This window comes from Nicotiana sylvestris, chromosome 11, assembly GCF_000393655.2.
Source record: "Nicotiana sylvestris chromosome 11, ASM39365v2, whole genome shotgun sequence".
In the NCBI taxonomy this organism is placed as follows: domain Eukaryota; kingdom Viridiplantae; phylum Streptophyta; class Magnoliopsida; order Solanales; family Solanaceae; genus Nicotiana; species Nicotiana sylvestris.
Genome location: NC_091067.1, coordinates 13,813,891 through 13,828,986, shown reverse-complemented (window position 1 = coordinate 13,828,986; position 15,096 = coordinate 13,813,891). Strand labels below are relative to the sequence as shown.

The 15,096-nt window shown below is 41.5% G+C and overlaps 2 protein-coding genes across 2 annotated transcripts; both read right to left on the bottom strand.

The window, feature by feature from the left end:
* Window positions 1-4,131: 4,131 nt before the first annotated feature.
* Window positions 4,132-4,464, bottom strand: LOC138880755 (uncharacterized). The gene has a single exon (XM_070160929.1). It carries the CDS (start codon window positions 4,462-4,464, stop codon window positions 4,132-4,134), a length of 333 nt encoding a protein of 110 aa, XP_070017030.1.
* A 54-nt stretch (window positions 4,465-4,518) lies between these two features.
* Window positions 4,519-6,348, bottom strand: LOC138880754 (uncharacterized). The gene has a single exon (XM_070160928.1). It carries the CDS (start codon window positions 6,346-6,348, stop codon window positions 4,519-4,521), a length of 1,830 nt encoding a protein of 609 aa, XP_070017029.1.
* Window positions 6,349-15,096: the final 8,748 nt, after the last annotated feature.

Genomic DNA, 15,096 nt, shown 5'->3' with positions numbered 1-15,096 from the left:
ACAATTTTCTGATGATGTATGGGCCTTTCCAGTTAGGAGCAAATTTTCCTTTGGCTTCTTGATGATGGGGGAGAATATGCCTTAAGACGAGTTGCCCCACTTCAAAGTTTCTAGGCCGCACTTTCTTGTTGTAGGCATGAGCCATTCTTTATTGATACAACTGCCCGTGACAGACTACAACCATTCGCTTTTCATCGATCAGGGTTAACTGTTCCAAACGGGTTTTGACCCACTCACAGTCTTCAATTTCAGCTTCAACAATGATCCGGAGAGAAGGGATTTCAACTTCCGCGGGTATTACGGCTTCCGTGCCATAAACCAAAAGGTACGGGGTTGCTCCGACCGATGTGCGCACAGTAGTGCGATACCCCAATAATGCTGCCTGGAACTTTGAATCATCTTTCTCAAATTCTTTTTGATGTTCTTGTTTGTTGTTTCGACGACACCATTGGCTTTGGGACGATAAGGAGTAGAGTTCCGATGCGTTATCATGAATTGTTCACATATCTCTCTCATCAAATGACTATTCAAATTTGGAGCATTATCCGTAATGATAGTTGCAGGAATACCAAAACGGCATATGAGGTTGGAATGCACGAAGTCTACTACAGTTTTCTTGGTGACAGATTTGAGGGTAATTGCTTCAACCCACTTTGTGAAGTAGTCGATAGCGACCAATATGAATCTATGCCCATTTGAAGCTTTCGGCTCAATCGGCCCAATGACGTCCATACCCCAGGCAACAAAGGCCAAGGTGCTGACATGGGATGCAGTTCTGTAGGCGGTGCATGAATCAAATCACCGTGCACCTGACATTGGTGACATTTTCGGACGAAACTGAAGCAGTCCTTTTCCATAGTCATCCAGTAATAGCCTGCTCGCAGGATTTTCTTTGTCAAAACATACCCGTTCATGTGGGGTCCGCACACTCCTGCGTGTACATCATACATGATTCTTCCGGCTTCTTTGATATTAACACATCTTAACAAGTTGAGGTCCGGAGTCCTTTTGTATAAAATATCACCGCTCAGGAAGAAACCACTTGCGTACCGGCTGATGGTTCTCTTTTGGTCCCCACTGGCTTGCTCGGGGTACTCTTTAGTTTTCAAAAATCTTTTGATATCATGATACCATGGCTGAATACTTGGTTCTGCCTCAGCCGTATTACAGTAACCGTGACTTTCCCGGATTTGAATTTCCAAGGGATCAATGTGGGCATTTCCTGGGTATGGCAGCATCGACGCCAAAGTAGCAAGTGCATCGGCCAGTTCATTGTGACAACGAGGGATGTACCTGAACTCTATTGACTTGAATCGCCTGCTAAGATCTTCCACATATTGCCTGTAGGGAATAAGTTTGACATCTCGAGTCTCCCATTCTCCCTGAGCTTGTCGGATAATCAGATCTAAATATCCCATGATTAACAATTCTTCAACATCTTGGTCGATTGCAATGTTCATACCCATAATGCAGGCTTCATACTCGGCAGTATTGTTTGTGTAGAAAAACCGAAGTCGGGCTGTGGCTGGATAGTGCTGACCAGTGGGTGAGATCAAGATTGCCCCAATTCCAATGCCTTTTGCGTTCATAGCTCCATCGAAGAACATTTTCCAAGCACTGGTGTCTTCTGATGTCATCTCAATTGAATTCACCTCCTCATCTGGAAAGTAAGTACTCAGAGGTTGATATTCATCATCCACAAGGTTTTCAGCTAGGTGATATGCTAAAGTCTGGGCCTTTATTGCCGTGCGGGTGACATAAACTATGTCAAACTCAGTGAGCAGGATCTGCCATTTTGCTAACCTCCTTGTGGGCATCAGCTTCTGGAATATGTACTTCAAAGGGTCCAACCTGGTAATGAGGTAAGTGGTATAGGCCAATAAGTAATGCCTAAGCTTCTGAGCGACCCAAGTTAGAGTGCAACAAGTTTTTTCCAACAAAGTGTATTTGGCTTCATAGCTGGTAAACTTCTTGCTTAGATAGTAGATGACCTGCTCTCTCTTTCCGGTCACATCATGTTGCCCGAGGACGCAGTCAAAGGAATTTTCCAAGACTGTCAGATACAAGAACAGAGGCCTTCCCGGTTCAGGTGGGACCAAGACTGGCGGGTTCGACAAATATTCTTTGATTTTGTCAAAGGCTTCTTGACACTCATCCGTCCATTTAATCGCTGCATCTTTCTTTAACATCTTGAAGATGGGTTCACATGTTGAAGTCAACTAAGCAATGAATCGGCTAATGTAATTCAACCTTCCCAGCAGGCTCATAACCTATTTCTTGGTTCTTGGAGAAGGCAAATCCCGAATAGAATTTATCTTTGTTGGGTCTAGCTCGATGCCTCTCCGACTGACTATAAATCCCAAGAGTTTTCCAGACGGAACTCTGAATGCACATTTCTCCGGATTTAGCTTCAAATCATATTTACGTAGCTGCTCAAAGAATTTTCTTAGGTCCAGAACATGGTCGTCCTGGGTTCTGGATTTGATGATCACATCATCCACATACACCTCTATCTCTTGATGCATCATGTCATGAAATATGGCAGTCATGGCCCTCATGTAAGTTGCCCCGACATTTTTCAAACCAGAAGGCATGACCCTGTAACAGTAGGTGCCCTAGGGTGTGGTGAAAGCTGTCTTTTCCGCATCTTCTTCATCCATCAACACCTGGTGATATCCTGCATAACAATCCACAAAAGACTATATTTCATGTTTGGCGCAGTTATCAACAAGGATGTGGATGTTTGGCAGAGGGAAATTGTCCTTGGGGCTTGCTTTGTTCAAATCTCGGTAGTCAACGCACACCCGAATTTTCCCATCTTTCTTTGGCACGGGAACTATGTTAGCCAGTCATGTGGTATATCGGACCACTCGGATCACTCCCGCCTTTAACTGTTTTGTGACCTCTTCTTTAATCTTGTCACTAATATCAATTTTGAACTTCCTCTATTTTTGCTGGACAGGGGAATAATCGGGGTAGGTTGGCAACTTATGGACCACTAAATCGACACTTAATCCTGGCATGTCATCGTATGACCAAACAAAAACATCTTTGAATTCAAACAAAAGTTGGATCAATGCGTCCCTGGTTCTTTCATCTGTGTGAATGCTTATCTTGGTTTCTTTGACTTATTTAGAGCTACCTAGATTAACCGGCTCGGTTTCATTTAAGTTCGGCTTAGGTTTATTCTCAAATTGTTCCAATTCTCAATTTATTTCCTTAAAAGCCTCTTCTTTATCATATTCCATTTCTTGATTCATTATTTCACAATTAGACAGCATATTTGGATCTGGGCATGAAGTGCGCAAGAATGTCATATTATTTAAAGCCGCATTATTAGAACTGAAAGAAGAAATAAGAAAAAGTAACAAAATCAGAAAGAATAAAGAGAGATGAACGATGAAATATTAATTTCATTTCATTGAATTTTGAAGATAACAGGGTTTACATTAGCATTTAAAGACAGGAAACTAAAAAAAAAACATCCGAGTTACACCCTGAAATAACTCGTGATGCAGAAAAGGTGGCAGGACTGGACTACCGGGATTCCCTCTTAATTGGAAACGGAGTAGCCTTCCAGTTTTGCAACTTGGCATTGGGCCCCATATACAGCACCTCAGCGGTGCTCGAGCCTTCTCCCGGCTAAACCATGTGGGTTTCATACAACATTTGCCTCATAGCCCCACAGATTTCTTCAATTTCCTCGGCCGTGAAGGCCCTATCTTCTTCTTCTTCTTCATTGTACTTGGGCCTGACAAATGTTCTGTAGAGATGCGGAATTGGCTGAGATAAAACCCAACCATTGCTCTTTCATTGATTTGCCCACGTCATATCAGCTTCTGTGGCGTGAAAACCCACACCGAAGAACTTCTTGGTGGCAAGTAAGGTGATAGGTTTGGTGATACCTTGCAATGATGCCCCGAGCCCCTTCCCGGGTTTATAACCATGCCTGATCATTTCCTTGGCAACCATAACTGACGCTTTTGAGAGAAAAGGTTGAGGGCAAGGGCTTCCTTCTTCATATTGGTCTGCGACCACAACCTCGAAAACTTGATAGACTATATGTTCACTACCTTCCCTAGCTTCGAGGCATGGGACCGACGGGTCCCGATAGATCGATTGCTCATCCTCTCAGTGGACTATGATCTCCTGATCTTCATATTCCAATTTCACCATCTGGTGGAGAGTGGAAGGTACGGCTCCTGCCGCGTGAATCCAAGGCCTTCCCAAGAGGAAATTATAAGAAGTATCCATGTCTAGGACTTGAAAGGTCACCTCAAAATCCACAGGTCCAATAGTCAAAATCAAATCGATCTCACCTATGGTGTCTCTTTTGATACCATCAAAGGCACGAACACAGACATTGTTGGGCCTGATTCTCTCAGTCTCGATCTCTATTCTTTGCAGAGTTGAGAGAGGGCAGATATCTACTTCGGAACCGCCATCCAGCATGACTCTCTTCATATAGTACCCCTCACATTTAACTGTTAGGTGGAGGGCTTTATTGTGGGTGGCCCCTTATGGGGGCAGGTCATTCTTGCTAAAGGAGATCTGATTGATTGTGAAGAATCTTTCTGCCATCCTCTCCAGTTGTTCCACAGTAGTTTCAATCGGAACATAAGCTTCATTGAGGGTTTTGATCAACACTTTCTGATGTTTAGTTGAATTCATTAATAGAGACAGCAAAAAGACCTGAGCAGGAGACTTTCGGAGTTGGTCAATTATCTCGTAGTCCGCAGTTTTCATTTTCCTGAAGAACTCTTCTGCTTCTTCGGCACTAACTGACTTCTTAAGTGGGAAACGCTTCTTCGTGGCATTATTCACTTTCTCCAGATTGAGGTATTTCTCAGCCGGGTTAGTTTCATTTACTTCTCCCAGGACTTCTTTTCCTTTGTAGGTTACTACTGCCTCGTTATAATTCCATGGGATGGCAGTAGGATCTGTCATGGGCCTCTGCGGTGTGCAGCCAATAACCACGGGCTCATTCAGCCTTGGTGCCCGTACCACATAGGTCCCTTTTGGCACATACATTTTAGATCCTTTGTTCAGCTCAAACCTTCTTGGAGGGCTCAATGTCACTTGTCCTTTCCTAGGACCCCGGGGCACATAAAGGATGGCATCTTTCGAGGGTACTACCTCAGTTTTGATTTCCACTGTTTTTTCTGTGTTTTGAGGGGTGGGTTTACTCTTCTTCTCCCCTTTTTCTTGCTTTGCATCAGCCTTTGGCTTTTTCTCGACGTCAGCGATTGCAATGATGGCTTTCAAGGTAGGATCAAACTCTTTATCTTCGCAGATCATTCCAATAACCGGTCCATTGTTGTGAGCCGGTAACGGGTTGTTGGTTACATTAGGAATATCTTCATCCTTTAACACTATCCGCTTTTGTTCTATGAGATTTTCGACAACCCTTTTCAAAGTCCAACAGCTCTCAGTGTCATGCCCTTCCACCCCAGAATGATAGGCACATCGGGCGCCAGGTTGGTAAGAGGGTGACTCTGGGTTTTGCCTATTTGGGGGTACAGGTTGTAACAAATCCATTTGGACCAATTTAGGGAAAAGGCTAGAATATGACTCACCAATAGGTGTGAAGTTCGTCTTCCTAAGCCACTCCCGAGCACGGGCATTGTAGGGGAAATTATTTTGTGGAGGTCGGGGATTATACTGAGCTTGGTGAGGAAGTTGATTTCTGGGAAATTGAGCTCGGTTTTGGTGAAATTGTTGTTGTGGCCTAGCGTATGGTTGTGCATTCATTACTGCATATGGCTGAAGATCCATAGCATAGGCCGCATCTTGATGGGGGTAGTAGTGTTGTGGGGTTCTTTCAGAGAAATGAAGTCTGGCCGAACGGGGTTTTCTTACACTCGAAGTTGCCATTGTTGCTTCTTCCTTCTTCTTTCGGTTTGCTACTCCTCCAGACCCACCTTGGATTGCTTGGGAGGTAGAGCTTATTGCAGAATGACTCAAGATTCGCCCTGTTTTCAACCCATTCTCAACCATTTCACCGATTTTGATGGCTTCGGCAAATGACTTTCCCATAGCATACATCATGTTTTGATAATAATCAGCCTCTTGGGCTTGAAGAAAGACACTGACCATTTCTGTTTCGTCCATTGGAGGCTTGACTCTGGCCGCTTGTTCGCGCCATTTGACATCATACTCTCGAAAGCTCTCCGAGGACTTCTTCTTTAGATTTGATAATGAATTCCTGTCAGGGGCAATGTCTATGTTATATTGAAACTGCCTGACAAAATCCTGAGACAAGTCGTCCCAGATATGCCAACAAGATATATCCTGATCCATATACCATTCAGAAGCAATGCCGACCAAAGTCTCTCCAAAGTAGGCCATAAGAAACTCTTCTTTTCCGCCCGCTCTCCGCAACTGGTTACAATACCTTTTGAGGTGGGCAATGGGATCCCCATGCCCGTCATATTTTTCAAACTTTGGGGTTTTGAAACCCAAGGGTAGATGTACGTGCGGGAACCTGCACAGGTCAGCGTAAGATACGCTCTTTTGCCCACTCAAACCCTGTATATTTTTGAGACTTTGCTCCATGCTTCTCATCTTTCTGGTAATTTCCTCTTGTTCAGGTGTTTTTTCGGCTTTTTCCTGCCCTGCGGTAAACTCGTACCGGGGTGGCTGAGGGTAAGCATTGGTAGTAAACTGGGTAGGTTCTAGTGGGAAAGATGGTGCTTGAAATGTGAAGGAAGATGAATCGAAGTTAGGCCCGGGTAAAGCAGGTTGTGCCATAGCTGAACAAGCTGGAGCGGTGAATATGTTTGAAGCTGCACCTGAAGCTAACACCTGGGGGCGAGACTCAGAAGGTGTTCCAGCAAAGTGGGCTGAAATGGTAGGATATCCCAGTGGGGTATTTGGATAACTCATGGGGATGTTGGAGGTCCCACTTGTCCTGGGAAAAAGCTCAGGGAATCCAGGGATCGCACTTAGTGGTTCTTTTCCATTGGCCCAGGCGTCCCACATTTCCATCATGCGAAGACGCAGAATTCTATTTTCCTCAGCAGTTGCTGACTCAGAAGTTAGGATGGTCGAGATCGGACTATCCTCTGGAATAGGAACTGTTGGCAGAGGAATTTCCGAAGATATTTCAATGCTTCCTTTTGACCTTGTGAAGTATGAATGTGAAGCCAGACTACCACAAAACCAACCACCTTACTATAGAACCTAAACTTAACAGTAAACAACAAACTGGTCAGTTTGAAGCAATTAACACATAGGTAATCGCACATTGGGGTGTGATGCACCTATACAGTTAAATGTGTTTCTACATGTTTCGCAACGGTTGCATGTTTCATCCCGGCTCTGCTTATTTTCCCCAATTTTCTTTTTCTTTCCACTTTTGGCTTTTGTACTTCTCCTCTTATTCCTATTTTCCACTCTTTTCTTTCCTCTCTTTCCTTGCTTTTTTTTTCGTTTTTCTTTTGGTTCTCTTTTTCACATCCCTCTCTTATTTGAGTTATTTACAAAAATGTGATCGGATCCGATGAGGATTGCCTACGTATCACGATGCCGCGTGAATCAGATCATTACGTAGTTCAAGAAAAACAAATGCGAAAAATAAAGAAACAATTTTTGGGAATTTTCAAATTTTCATTAATAAAACTCCTAAACTTCTTATTACAAAAGACTTCCAACTACTCATTTTCTTGGAATTTTAAAAACTACCAACAGACTCAAAAATAATTTCCAAAATACAGACTAAATAAATGAAAAATTATGAATAAATCAATGCTTCGACTCCTGGGGCCCATGGGACATCATCCGGCCTCACGGGCCTACGTGCTAGATACCCTTGAAGCCGCTCCAAATCACTCATTATCTGGCGGATAAATGTCATTACAACAGCGAAGAAAGTGGTCTGAGTCATATCCTCACATGCGTGGCATTTCATGACGATATAGTAGGCAATGGCTCTAACCCTCTCTCGGACAATACCCTTTTCCTGAAGTAAACGCCCGATTTGCTGATTCCGAGCTTCCAACACTTGAGTGTCATGATGATTTTGATTCCGCAATTGTTGCATATCTTCGTCCATTTGGGCCATCAGAGCATAACAATGTTCCCTATCGGCTTTAAAATTCCTGGCCTGTTTGTCCGCCTCATTTTCAAGGGTGGTTAGCTTTCTCTTTAAATTGGCGATTGTCCCCTCATATTTTCTTTTCATTTGTCGCACAAACTCTGCCCGCCCTTCTGCATTCTTTGCCAATTGTGCTCGGACTTTTGCTAGACTAGCCTCAGATTTTTCTAGGTCATCTTGACACTCAAGTACTTTCTTTCTCATACCGCTTATAAGCATTTCATCTGCTCGGCTTCTTTCCAGGTTTCTAGCAACTATTCTCATTTTATGGATTTGAGCTTTGAGAGCTTCGTTTTCCTGAGTTAGCTTTTTCTTTTCCCCTTCATCTGCGGCAGCTTGGATACTGTGGCCAAATTTGAGGTCCCTCTAATTTACTTATCTTGGCCCTATAGCTTTCTTCTTTTGCCAACCAGCCCCACTGTTCCTGCGAGTCGTTAATGAATTGTTGGACATGAGGTCTCTTAGTAGGTCTCTCGGGCTCTCGAGGAATTTGAAACCTTTTGCCAAACCAAACCATATAATTGGGGTCCACCTCACCTCTAGCTAGATCCCGCACCATAGTCTTGGGTTCGAGAAATCTGCACTTATTCCAAACTTGGCGAACTCTTCCTTCTGGAAATACAGCCTTTGGGCCCAATTCGACGACATGTATACTCAAATCTTCATCATGGGGGACGGTTTGAAATCTTCCCAGTTGGCGCAAAACCCTGTGAGGAGTATATGGCTGGATGCTCCGGATGCCTATTAGGAGAAAGTAGCACACTTTAGCTGACATGTATACGACTTCAGTGGCAGGGAGCCATCCGAACGTCCACTCAATTTTATCCAAAGTTAAAAAACTCAAGTGTGCAAACCAAGCTTCGGTACCCTCTGGAAATTCAACCCCTACCACTCGACTTTCAAATTCTTTGATGCAATCCAAACCGGTCATGTCGTAGTTCATATACCCGGCACGGTCACAGAGATGTTCCAGTATCCACAATTGTAGTAGTAAGTTGCACCCTTGGAAGAATTTTCCCCCTTCTCGACAGATGGTCAAAGCTCGGTAAATCTCAGATAAGATCGGGGGAACCAAAGTGCTATTTGCTTTCTTGATTGCGACATCAACCATTCCCACGAGGCCCAATTCTATGTTGCCGTCTTTTCGCGGACATATTATAACACCTAAGAATGATACTATAAAAACCAAACCCCGCCTTGCCTCCCATTTATCTTTATTTCCGGCATGGGTCAGACCAGTATTCGGTGCTTCGAAACCTTGGGGATTTCCATAGCGTTGGTACAGGAACTGGAAAGTGCAAAACCCTTTAGATAAATTCCCATCCTGAATATCCCGGCTAATACTCAACATATCCAGAAACTTGTGAAGAGATACTGGTCTCGGTGACACCGGGTACCGACTTCTAAAGTTTCCGCTAAGGCCGGCGTAACCCGCAATTTCCTCTAGCGTGGGTGTGAGCTCAAAATCAAAAAAGCGAAACACATTGTGAGTCGGATCCCAAAAAGGTATCAAGGCTTCAATCACGTCCAATCTTGGCTTGATGTTCAAAAGTCCGACTAGACCACCCAAAACTTTTATCACAGTTCCTCGGCTACCTTTTCCTAGTTCATTCCACCACATGTGGAGCTGTAAGGGGATCTCTTCAAGAGTTGCGAAAGGTTCGTTTTCATCTGTGCTCATCCTGCACATTTATTAGAGTGATTTAATTTAAAAGGTTATGACTCATTTTGACTCAAGAAAAGGTTATCACTATTTTTTTTAAAATTTTCATAAAAAATCCGGCTTTGCAAATACGGCCTTTCAGTACTTCGGGGAAGAAGATTTTAACGCTGTGTTTGCTAAACAACCAAAACCTTAAAAAAAACTACTAAAGGTGGTTGTCCTTGCAAAAACGGCCTTCCGGCGCCCTTTTGGGGACATTCAACTATTTTAGACAAGAATGACATCACCTTACTTATTTACAATCAAAACAAATTTTTTTTGTTCTTTTAGGCCTATTTTTACAAAAATGAAGTTGGACCCGATGGGGATTGCCTACGTATCCCACATCCGGTAAGAATCAAACTGGCGTAGTTCGGGAAGACCAGAAGAAAGAAAATATTTTTTATTTCAATTTTTTTTTGGAAGTTTCGAAAGAAGAAAGTTTTTTTTTTAATTTAGACTTTTATTGTTTTTTTTTGGAATTTCGATAGAAAAAACTTCTAAAGAAGAAAGAAAAATATTTTTGGAATTTTATTTTGAATTTATGAAAGAAATGTTTCTAAAAAATGAAATATTTTTGAATTTTGAATTTTCTTTTCAATTTTGAAAGAAGAATGAAAATATTTTTGGATTTTTGGAAGAAATTAAAAGAAAATATTTTTGTATATATATATATATATATATATATATATATATATATATATATATATATATATATATATATATATATATAAAATTAGGGTCTAAAGAAGCAGTAAACGAAAATATTTTTGTATATATTGTTTTTAAATAAACAATTAGTTTTGAAAATTGGAGTCTAAAAAAAGACTTTTCTAGAGAGGAAATAAAGGAAAATATTTTTGGATTTTTTTTTTGAAAATTATGGGCCGGAACCGATGAGGTTTGCCTACGTATCTAACATCCGGTGAGAATCATACCCGCGTAGTTCGCCAGTTTTGACAGAACAGGGGAAACATGACAGTTGAAAACTTTGGCTCATTTGGAGATGACTACTTTTTTTTCGGAATTTCGGCAGAGTTTCAGAATTTTCTAAACACCTACCTCTCACTCCTATATTATTATTATTATTATTATTTTTTTGATTTTTTTTTTGATTTTTTTTGTTGATTTTTTTTTGATTTTCTTCCTCTGTTCTAGAAGCCGGTCAACATGCAAGCCGAAACAAACAGACGCGCAAGTAGCACGTAAGATGCATCAGGATGATCTTTTTCATTTGGGTACACCTGTTCTAGACAGACCCAACCCCTGTGTTGAGTCTCCAAGGTCAAATGTACGTGATGCAAACAAACGTTCCTACTAGGGATCCGACATGAAGCTTGTTATACTAGGTTTAAAAACCTGGGTTTATTGTTCTAGACCTGGTTTACCCGAGCGGACAGCTCGAGCCGAGGGGGGCCATCGTACTGGGAATACAGAAGCTTCACCGTCTTTGCAACTTGTCCGAACCTCGTTCTAAAATTAGGATAAGACTCTAACAGAAAAGAAGTCACACGAAGTGCACACTTCCCAGATGATTTAGAAGACTCAGAGAGAGGAGAGTTTCGTAGCAATTTATATACAGTCCAAACAATATCAAAGCAGTAAAAGCGGCATTTAGCACATTAGGCTCAACATGTAAAAAACAAATCAAACAAGCCAACTATAACAGTTATTCTAAGCTCGAATTCTTGAACCCTGAACCAGAGATTCTAGGTTTGGTCCCCAGCGGAGTCGCCAGAGCTGTCACACCTCCTTTTTACACACCCGAAGGTAGTACAAGAGAGTTTTTCCAATTAAAGTGACATTATTCGAAATGAGATTAATTTATTCAATTTTGTTCAGAGTCGCCACTTGGGATAGTTTATTTGGTGTCCCAAGTCACCGATTTATTTTAAATCCCAAATCGAGGAAAATTTCGACTTTCCTTTTTGAAGTCTGCGAACCAGAAATTATGAATAAGGAACTCTGTTAACCCGGAAGAAGGTGTTAGTCATTCCCGGGTTCCGTGGTTCTAGCACGGTCGCTTAAACATATTATAATTGGCCTATTATCTGATTTATTACATGTGTTAAACCTATTGTGCATTTTTCCCTTATAACTGCTTTTAATTATTTTAACCCCTTTTAGGTTTTATGGAAATATTTCATGAACAAGTTACGATTGTCGTACATTTGCCGTTTTGGAACACATCGAAAACCACGCTACATGAAATGCACCCGCGATTCACAATATTTTTTATTTTATTAATATTCGATGTTGTTATGATCGGGTTACATGAAATGCACCCCCGAATTTGGGAATTAGGTATCATGACTATGCTACGGGAACCATACCCATAGTCACGATAGTTAATTAATCGCGCCTAAAGCAAGTTACGATGTATTTATAAATTAATATTCTAGGCTAATTTTGAGATTATTTGTGAAGCAGAATTATGGAAATGGAATTGATGTAGAATTCAAGAAATATTTTAGCTAAACAATTCTAACATAAAACTTATGAATTACTACCAAATTCAAGGCATAATGAGTAAATAAAGCTAGGTTCTTTCAGTGGCGGAAGACAACGCTTCTTATTCCCTATTCACATGAATATTATGTTAGCTCATTCATTCTAAAAGAACACATGTCTCTGCTAGAATTCAACTGAAAAATAGTCCTTCAAATGAATATAACTTGGAAATGACAGACAAATTAAAAAAAAACTAACAAAATCTTCTTTGATCAATCACAATGGAAAGAACATTCAATAACTAACGCGAAGTAAAACACATGTTGGGAATTAAACTCAAAGAATCAACATACTAAAGAGTGGAAGAAATACTACATGAATTTATCTCTAAAAATTAAATAGACCAAAGAAAAATTAATCATCTTAGAAAACAAACAAAACAGGATTTGAAACTAGAGTAAGAATAAAAATGGACCTTTATTAATGAATTTGAGGTTGAGAGTTTGCAACTCAACAGAACAGAGACAACGACCAAAAATGAGCAGCAAATGAACTCAAACAACAAGAACCATCGACAAGAGAACTTCCACGCCGACCTCGACGGACTCGACCCTTTCACGGACCCATAGCACGAACATTGTGAGGACGATTTGCTGATTTTTATGGATTTTTGGACTGGTTTTCGAAGCTGTTGTGCTGAAGTTTTGGAGCTGGATTTTGGTGTGAACTCCAGCTCGTTTCATGGTTGTTTGGTGGCAGAATTTCAGCTGGGTTTGGGCCGGTTTTTCAAGTTGTTTTTGAAACTATTTTGACGAGTATTTTTAGCTCGTTTTGAAGTTATTTTGAGCAGATTTAGTGACTGTTTTGGGTCAGTTTGGAGCTGGATTTTGGGGCGTTTCTGGGGCTGATTTGGTTGTAATTTAATGCTGGTTTTTGGACAGTTTTTCAACTCATTTTTGGAGCTGTTTTGAGGTCATTTATAGGGTGGATTCGAGCTCGTTTTTGGTGCAAAATAGGGGTCCGTTGGGGTTGCTTTCAGTTGTATTTTTAATGGAGAGAATGAAGCTGGTATTTCTGCTTCCTTTTTCAAGGAGAGAGAGCTGATGGGTGTCTTAAGATTGTGAATGGTGTGAGTGGAGGAAATATTTTGGGGAGAGTGGGGAACATGAGTGGGGAAAGTGGGGAGAGTGGCAAACATGAGTGGGGAAAATGGGGAAAGTGGGTAGTGAGTGGAGAAAGTGGGGAAAGTGGGTAGTGAGTAGAGAAAAGTAGGAATAAATTCAAACATGGTCAAAAATAAGCTGCTCACACTTGGAACATTAGGCGTTATGTATTTCATCTCAAGTGATTGGAGGGTATTTCATGAGTCGTCTTAGCAACTTTTGGTCGCCCGCGACCCAATTCTTCTCAGCCCATTCTGGAAAGCGGCCACTGCTATTCCTTCAGATTCATTCGGAAGGGTCATTCTTACATGGTTGAACCGGGCGAGGAAGTCCTTGAATCCTTCGCTAGGTGATTGTTTAATGGCGAATATGTTGTTCTCCCTTGCCTCCGCTTTCTTGGCCCGGGCATGTGCAGTGACGAACTTGTCGACCATTTCCTTGAATGTTTCTATGGAGCGCAGGTAATTACGAGTACCAAGTTAGGGCCCTGCCATTAGGGTCTCTCCAAACTTCTTCAACAATATGGAAGATACTTGTTTTTTTACGAGGTCATTACCTTTCACTGCAGTAACATAGTGGGTCACATGATCCTCCGGGTCCGTTGTACGGTCATATATTTTCAAGTATGGTGGCATTTTGAATGTTTTTGGTGTAGCATGTGGTGCGGCTTTGTCACTATACAGTTGTTCCACAAACCGGCTGGCGTCCCTCTTTGGTAGGAGTTTTGGGGCGTCCGGTATCTTATCTACCCTTTCTTGATGCTCTCTCATTTGGTCGTGGAGTGATTTGTTCTCGTTCCATCTCCTCCATTTTTCTAAGGATGGCAGCGAGGGCGTCGTCACCTACATCATTAACAGAATGAGTGATACCCGTCAAGGGAGGCTGGATGTGTTTCTTATTGGTTGTTGTGGCGATATCAACTCGCACGCCTTCTCTGCTTGCCATCTGAGCGGGTTTGTCAAGTATACTATTCAGTTTACTCGTCAGCCATGCTTCTAGTAGCTTTTCTGCTGGTGGTGCTTCTTCCGTAGTGGACGTAGAGGCTCCCTGTCCATGAGAAGCGATAAAGCTGCCATGAAGGGGGGTGAATCACTTCGCCTGGATGAGGCACTCGATGTCACGTTCTCCTCGTCTTTTTCGTGAGCTTCATTGATGGTATTTAGGAGATTAGTAGTATGGCATGCCACTGCTTTTAGTCTTTCTTCTCCATTTTCTGCCATGTTAGATTATGCAAGTAGGGTAGAGAAAATTTTGTACTTTGCTATTGGTGTATTTTGTAGATCTAGAAAGACTATAATTTTGACTAGAAAGTTCCCACAGACGACTCCAAATTGTTTGACCAAAAAGTATAGTACTCTTTGTTAAACTAATTCAAAGATAACTGAGGTAAAAGATAAATCCTAGTCAAGCATAATAATTCTTAGATCTAGCTAAGAGTTTAAGTGATACCGTTTACTTAATGCTCAGAGTCGTATATTCAATCATTAAATGTGCACTTTGGAGAATAAATGAAAAATGAATGATAAGCAATAAATATGGAAAGTGACAATAAATGTAAATAGGAAGAATAATTCACCCAAATATCAAATGATGTAGAAGATTCTTCCTCCTGACAACGAAATATGACAGTAAACAAGAAAATAAACAATGCTTTCTTGGATCATGTGAGTGGAAAGGAAGAATAA

Excerpts from the sequence above, each read along its gene's own strand:
- LOC138880754 (XM_070160928.1), bottom strand. The coding sequence starts at position 6,348 with ATGGCCTACTTTGGAGAGACTTTGGTCGGCATTGCTTCTGAATGGTAT.
- LOC138880755 (XM_070160929.1), bottom strand. The coding sequence starts at position 4,464 with ATGAAGAGAGTCATGCTGGATGGCGGTTCCGAAGTAGATATCTGCCCT.